This window comes from Echinops telfairi, unplaced genomic scaffold (genome assembly GCF_000313985.2).
Source record: "Echinops telfairi isolate 266 unplaced genomic scaffold, ASM31398v2 ScPeMD7_57;HRSCAF=196, whole genome shotgun sequence".
Lineage (NCBI taxonomy): Eukaryota > Metazoa > Chordata > Mammalia > Afrosoricida > Tenrecidae > Echinops > Echinops telfairi.
In genome coordinates this window covers 938,151-952,160 of record NW_022103955.1, presented here as the reverse complement: position 1 = coordinate 952,160, position 14,010 = coordinate 938,151, and the positions used below count along the sequence as shown (strand labels likewise).

General features: G+C 45.2%; 1 protein-coding gene across 1 annotated transcript in view; it reads left to right on the top strand.

Moving 5' to 3' along the window:
• Nucleotides 1-14,010, top strand: part of MTCL1 (microtubule crosslinking factor 1) — a 204,170-nt gene that overhangs the window by 110,455 nt on the left and 79,705 nt on the right. Inside the window, 3 exon segments of the mRNA XM_045290812.1 lie at nt 3,246-3,305; nt 8,312-9,613; nt 10,718-10,873. Of these exon segments, the coding sequence (XP_045146747.1) occupies nt 3,246-3,305; nt 8,312-9,613; nt 10,718-10,873 (1,518 nt within the window).

The window sequence follows — 14,010 nt, the reverse complement described above, 5'->3', positions numbered from 1 at the left end:
CCCCGACATCTCTCCATGCCTCCAGCCTGCTGTGGGCCAAAGGACAGCTAGATGTTAACTGCTGAAGCAGTAGTGATTCAGTGGTGTAATTCTTGCTTACCAGAGGCCTGAATTCATTTCTGGACATTGCACGTCATGCACAAGCAGCACCCACTTGTCAGTGGAGGCTTGCCTGCAACTATGGTGAACAGGTTTCAGTGGAGCTGTCAGACTGAGATGAGCTAAGGAGAAAGAGTTGAGCATCTATATCTGAAACCAATCAATCAAAGAAAACCCATGGATCACAAGTTTCATCCCCAACTGATCAGAGGGATGACAGCAACAGATTTTATTGTTGTTAGATTCTGACTCCAAGCAACTTTATGTACAAGAGAGCAAAGCCCTGTCCGTTTCTTCTGCGCCATCCTCACAGTGGTGATGTTTGAGCCCATGTTGCACCAACTGTTTCATTGCAGCTCCTCTAGGGCAGCGGTTCTCAACCTGTGAGTCATGACCCCTTTGGGGGTCAAATGACCCTTTCATGGGGATCATCTGATTCATAACAGTAGCAAAATTACAGTTGTGAAGTAGCAACGAAAATAATTTTTCAGTTGGGGGGTCACCACCACATGAACTGTATGAAAGGGTCACGGCATTGAGAAGGCTGAGAACCGCTGCTCCAGGCTTCTTCTTTTCTGATGTCCCTCCTCTTTACCGAGCAGAATGTCCTTCTCCAGGGACTGGTCTCTCCTGACAACATGCCCAAAGTCTGCGAGACAAAGTTCCACCTTCCTCAGTTCCTAGGAACATTCTGGTTATACTTCTTCCAAGACAGCTTTGTTTAGTCTCTTGGCAGTCCACAGTACTTTCAACAGTGTCCACCAGCACCATAACTCAAATGCATCGATTCTTCTTCAGTCTTCCTTATTCAGTGCCCAACTTTCACATGTATGTGAGGCAATGGAAAATACCATGGCTGTGATCAAGCCCACCTGAGTATTGTGCAGTAGATGTACTGCAACACATTGTTTACCTTCTTGACTGCTGCTTCCATGAGCATTGGTTGTGGATCCAAGCAAAATGAAATGCTTGACCCTGTTAATCCTTTCTCTGTTTAGCGTGATGTTACCTTTGAGTCCAGTTGTAGGGATTTTGGTGTTCTTTACATTGAGTTGTAACCCATATTGTACGCTGCAACCATTGACCTTCATCAACAACAGATGTTAGTTATTGCTTCATAGGAAATTTCTTCCATAAAGTATAAGACCTCTGCGAGTAAATATCTTCAAATGTACACAGGAAAGTTAAGGAAATTCTGATTGCAATATAAGTGATTTGCACAAGATCCTCCTTTTTTGTATGGAGGAATAGCAGAGGAAGCAAACACTGGACCAAGGCCCGACACTCACCTTCGGATTTAATGTTCGAGGCCCAAGATCAGCAGGCTGGGACAGGAAGCCAATTCAGGAGGGAGGTGGTGGATCACACGGTCAATCCTTTCCCACCTATAGATGTGCCGATATCAGAATGAAAGCCAATAAAGTTTTGTTCCAGTTTTCTCAATTACATCTGTCTTTTCAGGTCTTAAATCCCTTTTCTTCCCTACGATACTTTTCTTTCTTCCTCTGGTCATTTCTGTCTTCACACCCTACTTTAGCAGAAACTACCTTGGCTCCTTGTCATTCTATTTCAGAAAACCCTAGTCCCTCTTGTAAAGCGCTCTGGTAGCATAATGGGATACATATTGGGGTGCTGGGCACAAGATCAGCAGTTGAATACCACCAGCTGCTTTGAGGGAGAAAGAAGAGGCTGTCTGCTCCCATCAAGATTGACAGCCTCAGAAACCCTGAGCTGTAGATCTACTCTACCCTGTAGGGATTCTATGATTTGGGATTGACTCGATGGCAATGCATGTTGTGTCATTTTTGTTAATAGTCATATTTATATTTCAGACAAATTCCAATGTCTTGCTTAGAGCAGCTAAGGTGCCACCGCCTGTAATGCATGCCAACTAGTTAGAATGCATGCCATTGACAGGAGAGAGCCACAGTCAGCTCAAACGAATATGGACATCATGATACCTCTGAAGTTTAATGATCAATTGTGTGTTAGACCAGGTTGACTAGCGAAACAAATCCAGTGATACTCATATATGTGTTAAAAATAACTTTATATCAAGAAAACATCCCAGCCTAGTCCAACACAAGTCCATAAGTCCGACACTAGTCTATAAGTCCCTCTTCAGACTCACGAAACCACATGCAATGATGCAGAATGCAGAAAGAGCACAGGGCTGGTGTGTGCAAAGTTGTGTGGTTGGTGGAAACATGGCAGAGCCCTGGCAGCTCTCTAGATCAGCCAGAGAGAGGCCAAGATCAAAGCAGAAGGGGAGAGGAGGGTTCCCTGGGGCCCTTCTTCTAAGAAGGCCATGCTCACATGGAGGCACCATCATGCTGTGACCTGACTGACAGGCTGAATCCAGCCCTACACTTTTACATATCTTCAAGTTGACATGAAATTATGTAACTACCACAAATTAGGATGGGCTATTCATGGAGAGGAGTCCCGGGGTGTGCAAATAGTTAATGCACTTGGCTGCTAACTGAAAGGTTGGTGGTTTGAGTCCAGGCAGAGGTACCTCAGATGGAAAGTGCCTTAAAAGAAAGGCCTGGCAGCCTCCTCCTAAGTCATATTGATTGCAGTTCATTCTGCTCTAACACACTTTCAAGCACCATGAATTGGAATCCACCTGATAGCTTTTATCGGTTTTCCCTTTATCCAGAGAAAGCTTTGCAACCTAAATTAGGTTTCATTTATAAGCATGGGCCACCATTTCCGTTTCCTTACCATTCTCTTCTCTGACCACTTACCCATAGGGAGCAGGAAGCACCTATTAATTTTTAGATTAGTCCAAACAAAACACAATTAAGAAGGTAAACAACTCCAGAAATAGTGCATAACCATTTCTGTAACTTCTATTCTCTTTTTCTCATCTTCTCTCTGCTAAGTTAGCAAAACCAAACCCCCCTTTTGTTCCAATTAAACATGGATAATTGAAGAATGCTTCACATACGAACATTTGCATTTGAAGCCATGATTTGAGGATCTTACCAAATTTACTCAACTGCATCTAAACATCGACCCTAAGTTGTGTCTTGATTTCAGCAAAGGAAAGAGCTTCCATCCATTGTATCTTCTCTAACTGTGGTGACAGTCTGCCAAGGTCCTGGCTCTTAGTAATAGAATGTCACTCGGATCTATTTCAGAGTTCCCTGAAAAGAAGAGGCAGTCGGGAAATGAATAAAGAAAAGAAAACCTTGAACCAGGTAAGCAGAAGTTTTATGTCTCTTACTCAGTTCTATGTTATAGGGTTGCTATGAGTCAGAATTGCCAGCACATCCAATGACAGTAAAAACATTTCATTTGAATGTTCTCAATTTTTTTTAGCTTTGCCTTTAAAACATTAAAAAAAAAAATTACCGCCCCAAAATCTGGATTCTGAAGTTTCAGCAAATGAAACTTTTCCTTCTAGATCCCTCTCTTTGGAAAGAGGGAAACAAAGCAGTTTTGTGTGAAACATAATGAAATCCAGCTCAAGGGTCTGCCAGGACTCACAACTGTAAAATGGTATGCTGACCCCACAGCCAGTCACACCGTCAAGTAACACGGATGTTCTAGCACTGGTCTTTGATAAGGTCTTGTTTTGAGTGTGGACTTCTTTCTAGTGAACATGAGAAGCAATATCTTACATTGTTTTTATTGAAAGTAAAACATTCCAACCAAAAGATGGTAAAATGTCAGCCTTTTCTTTGAACGCGCATTTATTCTTCAGAACTTTCCTTAGCCCTTTTGAAAAGTTGTCTTACTGGATTCCTTTCTTCCTTTTTTTGGTAAATTGCTGCTAGTATTAGGTGTTAGAGAGAACAGAGGCTTTATTGGGATATCAACTGACTGAACTCTCTAAGCAAGCAGTAATTATAGAGACGCTCGGTGTCCCTGCCCCGTTGTGAACTCCAAACGTAATGATTTCTTTAGGTTTCTCTGTTCTCCAAATTCACTGATCTCCCAGAGTGCCATTCCAAGAGGGCCAAACTTGTGTGATTAGCAGGCACGCCAAAGATTAACTTTTTCTTACATCCTCTCTACTAATACCAGGGACAATGAAATCTGTCATTCCACTGAAGGATGCTGAAACGGTCATCCTCAGAGAGCATATTGTCAACTTAATTTGTGTCAGCGCAGACCTATTCCGTTAAGAGTTTATGACTGCCCCATTGGGAAGTACTCAGTCTGGTGTTTTAGTCATCTGTTAGTGGGTCAAACAGGCTAAGACCAGGAGCCCTGCTCCTTCGGTGCTGGAAGTGCACCCTGGAGGGGAGGGTTTGAGTTGCTCTGCTCTGTCTGGCATTATTGAGAGGAGAAGTTTCTGTTCAGCAGAATGGTGGAGTGGAGCGCCTTGGGACCTGCAGGTCTACAACCAAAACTCAAAGGAAACTGGTGCCCCCACGCAAGGTAGGAACAAGAGCAGTCTGCCTGCCTAGGATGCTGCTTAGATAGCATACTTGCAAGCCAAAGAATATATACCTCCACTGATATATTTCTGTTGCTTGACAAGGCCTTTTCCAGTTGTTGGTGGTGATGGTGGTAGTCTTGTGTGTGTCTTTTCTTCCATACCATGTTTGCATTCTGTGCCTGCAAAAGCAAGGGGTTCATGTGGAACGTTGGACCCCACCTTCTGCTCTGATTCTGCATTCCAGGAGCTATCTGTTGATCTCTGAAACCAGAATTTGATATCCTAAAGCTGAAGATACAGCATGAGCTTCCCTTCCAGACCCTTCCCTTAGAGTCCTGGCAGAATTTTGAAAAGTTTATGATTACAAGATAAGTTGGGTATCTAGCAACCTACTATTTGAATAAGGCTGTGATTCTCTCATGTAGTTGAAGCAGTGGCTTTCCTCACTCAGCAGAGGTTAAGTACAACTTTCTTCCAGCCACACTTTCCTCGTGGCCACATCACAAGTGCCCCATGTCCTTCTGTCAGCCTTCTCCACTAGATGGACCAAGTCGGACCTTTCAAAGAGAAACACTCTCTGGGTTTCAAAAGTTATTTGTCTTTCAGAAACGGCTGTAGCCTTGATGGCACTAGTTGTGCACGTGGCTGCTGAAGTTTGCTTCAAATCTTTTGTTAGAATTCTTGGTGTTTGTGTCGGCTCTTTCTATAAGAAACAAGAAGCATTTTTAGATATGTGATCAACCCCTAGCTAATCTACAGATCAAGTCTTCTTTAGGGAATGTCATAGAATCTTCCTTCTGTAACTGCGACTTTAGGCAACCCTGCCAAAATGGGTTAAGGTTAAGTAGATTAGACTGATTTTCTGGTTTATAGAGCTACAGAGTAAGTAAGGTGAGTGTACAGGTTCTATGGAATATCTGTTGAAGGAGGAAGAGGATGAACATGTGTAATCTCCAGAGTGGGCAGAGCCCCTAGGAAGGCTCAGGTTCCACATACCTCTTAGAAATCACGCCTTGCCCTCATTTCTCAGTTTTTCTTGTGGGGCATACTGTCAGGAGAGATCACCTGAGACCCAAGACTCAAGAATTGATTTGAGTAGAAACTTTCCTAAAATATGTAGGTGACTTTGTCTCCTTTCCTTTTTTTTCTCACCATGGCTGTCACATGTTTACCGGCCTCTCCATTTGCCAATATCCCTGTAAATAGGGTCATAATGTGCACCATGATGCTAGGTTGGTCTATCCTGTCTGGAGGCCTAGGGGAATGATAGCTGTATCTAGAGAGGCAGCTATTTGTATCTGGTGCGACATCTCCTGTAGCTAGAGAACATTTTGGTCAGTGGCTCTTGCTGCCATCTGTAGACACAAAATTGAATTTCCATGCTTCAAATACGAAGATAGACTCGCTTAGAAGATTTTTAACAGCCAATAATGGCTATCATGTTCAGGCTGGGTCTGAAGACCTTTCTGCCTTCCCATCCCATGCATTTAACTCCCCAGTGAATTCATTTATAAAAGATGAAAAACTGTCCCTACTAATAAGTAGTCTAGCTTAATTTAATCTTTAAACTTTATTTGAAGAGCAGAAAACTGTGATTTTTTGGTGTCATTTCTTGTAATGTTTTAAAAGGCACTTTTGATTTTTCTGCTTGAGAACATTCTAGGAAGCTGGGGTTTAAAGGTAGCATGCCAATTTCTGTACAATGTATAGTAAGTAGAAAGTAAATATTTACTGAGTGAATGAATGAGCGCATATGCCAGCATGCCTTTCCTTTAGAGTTGGGATGAAACATGATTATTTGTTTTGGTCCACATATCCGATGTAGGCTCTTTTAAAGCAGCCCCTGGCCCTCATGGTTAGGACCGCAGCACATTTAGCTCTAGAGACTTTTGAATGAGGCCGACAGCCCTATTTCCAGTTAGTCACAGAAACTGCTTTCATGATTTGTTAACCAAAGCCAGACAGAATGCTAATGTGATAAATTCTTAGAACACGAAGACACTTGCTTGCCTGCCCGTGACCCTGATTTACTTTTCTCCTGAGACGCAAGGAGAGAAAAGTCAGAGTTACGGCTCCTTTTCCCAATATTAAGTATGTTTCGGGCCAAGAAAAAGTCCAGTCCAGGTGCGAGAGTATGATGATTTGACCACTTATAAGCCGCCTTAATGTACCTGTTTCCTTTGACCTTCCCAGCAACCTTGGTGCCATGGCATGCCTGCTCGAGGGACTTGCTCCATTGTTTGTGTCCGATTGCTCCTTGAGTCTCCTTTACCACCTTGTGTTTCCCTTTGTGGTGGTTTGGTGAGGGTTTCCATGAGGTGTTTGATGAGAGAGGAGAGGTCAAGACCGAGTGGAAGGTGGAAAGTTGGGAGGCTGTGAGGGAGTGCTTTTCAGCCCTCCTGCCAAATGATGGGTGTGTGGCAAGAACAGGCCAAAGGCTGGACTGTAGTGTGGATGTGTGAAAATGGCAGCAACTCTCTGAGATCAGTGGAGTCCACATGATCACCTAAAAGAATAAGCCCTCCCCTGGGTGGGTTGACTTGCTCTAGAGACTTGTTCATAGTGTGGAGAGCCCAGCTTGACACAACTTTTGCTTCCTGGGTCTGATGGTGTTTGAACAGTGCAGACTGCATTGTTAATGTGTTTCTCTGTCTGATGAGGGCACCTTTTAAAGTCTTTGTTCCCCGGGCAGCTTTTTGAAACTTCTGCCAGCCATCCAAGTAAGAATAGCATTGGGTTTTTTGCCTACTCGCTGAGTGTGAGTAATAAAATCTTTGTGGAAAACCAAAAATAGGGGTCACACAACTCAGAGCACTGGCACCTACACTGACCGGGAAAAGCTGACTTTCCATTCTGTTGTAGACACACCTCTTGGATCACAGCCGAGAGGCGTGAGCTTTTACCAGCAAAAGTTTGTGCTTCTGTGTCCTCCAGAATCCTCTGACTTCCGACCAGAACCACTTCTTAGATCAGACACTGAATCCCTCAATTTGGCGTTCTGAGCTCAGTTTCCTGCCGTTGTGCTTGGGACCATAACCACAATCTCAGAGGTCATGCTTGCCTGGCCAAATGTTGGGAGGCCCTAGCACTTAAGGTCAGGGCCTTCCATGCTGGGCCATCAGAGCTCTCTTCCTTCTAGCGCATGAATCTCATCTCATTGTTTGCCCTCTTTATGTTAAGTTGGGTATGGAGAGACTTGCCAAAGACGAGGTGAATTACCTTAGCCGTATTACTTCAATAAATCTGTGGAAAGCTGGGCTCTGATTTACGGTCACCTGACACTACCGTCCTAGACTACTTTGTGGGTGGCTAGGCAATTGGAATGAGGGCTCTTTGCATTGTGGACGAACTGAGTGGCCACAGATAAAACAGTGGTGGCTTTCCTATTTGTACCCACTTTCAGCCAAAGGTTCTTCGTGTCTATTGTTGCTGACAGTTCACCCACAAAGTAATTAGGATCCCCACATTATAGATGGGTGTTGGTATATCATTTAATATTCTTCTTCTTTTATAATTTGTGTAGTGGTGTTTATGTGCTTTTTTTTTCTAAACTAACTTTTTGTTTCATTTGTTTCCATGACAAAGCACAGAGCAGCACACATTGAGTACTCCACAACATCCCTTGCCTCTGTGCTTTGTCCTGATTCCTCTTACATGTAACTCAAGGTCACTGACAGTGGTGAGTGTGTGTGTGTGTGTGTGTGTGTGTGTGAGAGAGAGAGAGAGGGAGAGAGAGAGAGAGGTGTGAGGGAAATAATCAGAAACACTGACATGTGGTATTTTCAAATAATTTTCTCTTGGGCTGTGCTTTCCTGGCAGGATGACAGTGCTGATCTAAAGTGCCAGCTTCAGTTTGCCAAAGAGGAAGCCTCCCTGATGTGCAAAAAGATGGCCAAACTAGGGAGGGAAAAGGACGAATTGGAGCAAGAGCTCCAGAAGTACAAGTCCCTCTATGGTGATGTGGACAGTCCCCTCCCAACTGGGGAAGCAGGGGGGCCACCCAGCACCAGAGAGGCCGAGCTGAAACTGCGGCTCAAGTTGGTGGAGGAAGAAGCCAACATATTGGGCCGCAAGATTGTCGAGCTGGAGGTGGAGAACCGAGGCCTCAAAGCAGAGTTGGAAGACCTGAGGGGCCAATATGAGCGTGAGTGTGCAAGCAGGGACCACCCTCCAAGCATTCCTACCTCACCCTTCCCAGATTCTGCGGAGTCCTCATCAGAACTACGCCGACACCTCCAATTTGTGGAGGAGGAAGCAGAGCTGCTCAGGAGGTCCATTTCTGAGGTGGAGGACCACAACCGACAGTTGACCCATGAGCTAAGCAAGTTCAAGTTTGAGGCAAGGCCAGAGCCAGGATGGCTGGATGAGGGCACAGGCCATGATGGCAGCACAGGCCTCCCTCTGCAGGAGGAGCTCAAGTCCGCTCAACTGCAGATCAATGAGCTGAGTGGGAAGGTGCTGAAGCTGCAGTATGAGAACCGGGTGCTGCTGTCCAGCGTGCAGCGCTATGACTTGGCCGCACATCTTGGGCTACGTGTCCCAAGTCCCCGTGACAGTGATGCTGAGAGCTACATGGGCAAGAAGGAAAGTGATGGGGAAGAAGGCCAACTGGCCCAGCCCAAGAGGGAAGGCCCCATTGGTGGGGAGAGTGACTCGGAAGAGACCTTTGAGAAGACATCGGGCTTTGGAAGTGGGAAGCTGTCAGAGGCTAGCGAGCTATGTCCCACCTCACTCACACAGGCCCAAGAAGACTCCGAGTGCCTAGTGAACATAAAACAGGAGGCGGAGCAGCTTGGGCGCACAGTGGAGAGCCTCATCACTGACACCGACAGCCTGATCTGTGAGGCCAGTCTGCATGCCACAGAGCCTGGAGTCCCGAGTGGCTGGGAGGAGCCTGAGCTGCTGAGTACCATTAACTTCAAGATGAAGGTTTTTAGGAAGGAGCTTCAGGCCTTCTTGGAGCAGGTGAACCGGATCGGGGATGGCCTGAGGGAGCACTTGGAAGACCTGGCCCCCCTGCCCCATCTGACTGAGTCTTCCAGCTTCCTCTCTACCATGACCTCCATGTCCCGGGACTCCCCCATTGGGAACTTGGGAAAGGAGCTGGTTGCAGACTTGCAGGTAAGGGGGCTCCTCGGCTTGCCTCCCCGCTCTGCCCTGCTCTTCCTCCTGCTCGCTGGCATTGCTGCTCTCGAGCTTACTCTGCTCACAGCTGCTTGGTTTTGATTTCAGCCTTGTAATCAAGTCCCAGGTGTCGGCCAGAGCCTTCCTATCAGTTGGTTTCTTTTTTTCTTTTTCTTTTCAGTTTTCTTGTTTCTTTTGCCCTTTTTCTTTCTGTCTTCTTCAACTACACCACAGCCCTTGATCTGGAGGTCTTTCCTCATGATGCACGGCTAATCCCCACGGAAGCAATAGCAGTTGACTCAAGGTATTGTTGCTCCTTTTTGGTGCTTCAAACAACCTGGTGAAGAAGCAATGAGGAATTTAAAACAAAGTACAAGCTCATTTCACAGTCAGAATGATAAGCAGACTTGCCAATAAGCATTGGAACCCCTGCTTGGGTTTATTATCAAAAGAGATGAAGTACAGTGCTGGAGGGTCCTGGGCAGCCCAGGCCCACCTACCCCTGCTGGAGGATAAGCCAGAATGGGGGAGAGGAATGAAGCCTCCTGAGAGAAGGAGGGTTCTGATGGAAGAGCTTACTGACAGCCGTCTCCCGCTCCTGCCCTCTGTGCAATGAGGGAGGAGCGGAGAGGCTACAAGGACTGCCTTCTACACACCACTCTCCTGTGCATGACCCAGCGCCCACCTGGAGTTTGGCTTTTGCTGCTCGGCCCACGAGAAGGAAGGAGAGCCTTATTTCCATATCCTTCATGGGTAGTATGCTTATGATTGGTTTTCTGATTTCATTCCCCCCCCCCCCTTGCATGCGCCTCATAACCGGTGTTTCGCATCCCCCCACCCCCCGCCCCTTTTCTCCTTTCGCTTTTCAGATGTTTCAAGTTTTTGTTTTGCTCATTCTCATTTTGGTCTGGTCTCTTCACTCTCTCATGCCACTGCATTTAACTCATTTTGTCAGTTTATGCTTTTCTTTGTCTGGTAGTTTTTCAGTCGTCTACTTTACCCATTTTTGTTTCTTTTACCTTTCTTTATGCCTCCTCTTCCCACCCCTGCCTCTTTGTTTATGTTTAAAACAACAACAAATACCTCCCATGCACCTAACAGTCCAAATGGAGAGATCAGATGGAGTGGCAGCTCAGCCAGGACCATGGGGAGGAACAAGGGAAACTGTGCTTTCGACTACGCCCAGAGATGCACCGCAGGGCGGATGGGGATGCCAGTCGCTGCCGGCCTGCAGACCAGAGGTGCCTCAACTTAGAGGTGAGTGCCAGCCAACTCCACGGACCACACCTCTCTCCCACGGACCTGAGCTTCTCTGCTCTCTTGCTGTTTTGCTTCACAAAACCTTCACAAGACAGCAGTTCTGGTGGTGTTAGAGACTGTAATAGGAATATGTGGATGAGGGTGACATTGCCCACTGTATACAATCCCGTCCGTGTGGAAATGTAATTAGTAATAGAGGAATATTGGGTGAGCATTAAGTGGCTTTTTGCTAACTTGTAGGGAATTTGCTGTTGAAACCACCCACTTCTTTTCTGGGATTTTTATTTTCACTTGTTTCCCACTGTGTCTCAACTGATAGCAGTGGCCATAGGAAGGAGAGCCCCCTTCGACTCTTACAGCCTTGTTCAGTCTCCGTTGTCATAGTACTGCCATGCAGATAAAGCTCCCGGACACCACAGGGACCGCCATTGTTAGGAAACAGTTGTCCAGAGTCCTGTGAGTGAACGATCTTTTCACTTACTCTTAGTAATTCCACCCAGGACCCGAGGCAGATGCTCCTGGACCTCTAAGCCCACTGATGCTGGTAGCCGAGGCACCATTATTGGCAGTCTTAGAGCAACATCTCCTCAATTAGAGCAGGATGACAACTCCTTCAAGACACTGACAAAGATTCTAACTTAACAGCCCCTATGCGGATGATAGTCCTTTGTTCTAAGACATGATAGTGGCTGTGGAAGGGCAGAAGTACGGAAGATGTGGGTCTCTGGCAAATGAGAACAGAATAGAACCCACTAAGCAGAAAAAGAAAGCCCTGGAGTAGGGCAGCATTTGTGCCATTTGCTTAATTTGCGGCTGCCGATTGGTTAGAGAAGAAGTCCACGTCAGATTTGGGACAGTAGGGTTGTAGGGTTAATTTTTCTAGTTTTAGCGCTTTCCCTTCTTGCCCGATTAAAGGGTATGGCACATCTCTACCCTTGTGATTGGACATAAAATCACATTGAAACCACCTCCTCCAAAAGTTACATGGCGATGAGACACATTTTCAGAAACCTTTCAGGCTGTCCCACCGTACTGCTTTCCCCTGCTTTCCCCGTTGTAGGAAAGGACTGTGTGCGAGGCTGCAACTTCCTGCACAGCAAGTGCCTGTGGGCTTCTGGCACTGACACATTTCCTCCTCTTGGTTAGAGGTTTGAGCCGGTGGCCAGAGCAGCTCCTTAAACTCCCAGTGCTCGCTGTTCACTGGACCTCCTCTGGTCTGTCTCCACCAGGGGACTTCGCAGGGCCGACCAGAGCTTATGTTCACCACGTTGGTCCAAGGCAATCTGTTTTCTCTCTTCTTTGGAAGGCGGCAGTGAGAGATAATATTATGAGTGGAATGCAGTTTAAAATCATTACTATTCCTTGTAAAATAGATCAAACATATGACTATTCCTCATGGCGGCCACTCAAATAAGTCTGGTGCCTGTAGGGATGTTATAATATGTAGCTGTGAGGCCCGTTATCTAATTCTGTGTATGTCCTGCTCTAATTTCCCTGTATTGATTATCTATGTATTGCAAGAAGTGTTGATGACGGCTCCATTTTGCTGAGCTAGAAAAAATAATTCCAAAGCTGCTTTGCTCCCATCTTTCAGTAGCTTTTTATTTTTTGCTATTTATCCCATGTTGATTAATCAATTTTCCAAAGACTGTTCCAATCCAACCATAACTAAGGATTAAAATTCTCAAAAAAAATAATAAACCCCAACCTGAGTGTTGGATTAAAGGATTTCCTTCTTACTCTTGTTTTACAACAAGTAGTGCTATAGTTTCAAGTAGCTTATCATAACTTTGTTGCTACAATCCACCTAAATCTCAAGGAAAGGCATGGTACATAACTACAAAACATTTATCTTCCCTGAAAGTCAAATGAGGATATTATTTTAGGAGCTGGGTGTCACAGAAATAATCATTTAACCAGATTCCAACCGAGAGGAAAGTACAATGTGAGAGGTAGTCAGGTTGCTAAGGGGAGTCCATAATTTAACCATAATTGCACTAGGTAAAAGCTGGGGAAAGTTTTAAATGCAGGCACATGCAAATGAGAGTTTAAAATGGGTGTTCTTGTGGCACATTAAAAACTCTATTAGATTACCACCACCTGGCTGGATTATGACAGTCCATCAGAAGCATTCTTAATCTAAGTGACTATCACTCTAAACTGTAAAAAAGGTAACTAGATCGGTAATTAGCATAATATTAAAAGATGTACAAATCCTGCATGTGGGGGGATAGTCATGTTGCACGTGAGATGTTTCACCCATCAGAAGAGAGGCTGATTGGGGTTAATTCAGAAGGGCACCTAAATTCCAGTTTCAGTTCTCTGTCAGGTTTGGCCTCAAATCAGGCACATGGCCTTCTTTTGTTGAGAAAGCTGCACTTAGGATTTTATGCTCAGTAATTTTGCAGCATTTTAGACTTTTCACATGTATTTAGTCAGGCAAACATACCCTGCAGGATTAGGACAGAAAATGACAAGCAAGGATTATAACAACAGGTGGCACATGTATGAAAGCCTAATTGCCAGAGTCCCATGACTTTAGAGGATTTTAGAATATCCATGTTTCTGCCTACAGTAAGTGTTTCAACTTAAAAAATTTAAAGAAGTATTTCAGCTCCCATAATCTATAAGGAGTGAGTTTAGTGATAAATAAGCAAAGTTCTATTAAACTTCTTTCATTTGGGTACACCATTCCCTTACTACTTTATTAGAGAACTAGATACTCACCCTCATGAAGAGATCACTGAATATATGGGTGCTTTAGCAAAGTGCAGTGAAGAAACCAGATGAAGTCCCTCAATAAACAAACCAAACTCACTGCCATTGTGTCGTTCCTGACTCATAGTGACCCCCAGTGGGTTTCTGAGACTGCAGTTGTTTATGAGAGAAAGCCCAGTCTTTCTCCCATGGGGCTTCTGGTAGTTTCCAACTGCCAGCCATCTGGATCAAAGCCCAACATGTAACCACTACACCACCAGAGCTCCTCAGATGGTGCCCAGCAATCAAAAAGAATAGTGTCTGGGGTCTTAAAAGACTTGTTTTGTGATCCAAATTGGTGGTGAGGTGGGTGTGGGAGGCCTGGTAGGGCATGATCAAGGGGAATGTAACAAAGAGGAATTGCTGAAACCCTGGTG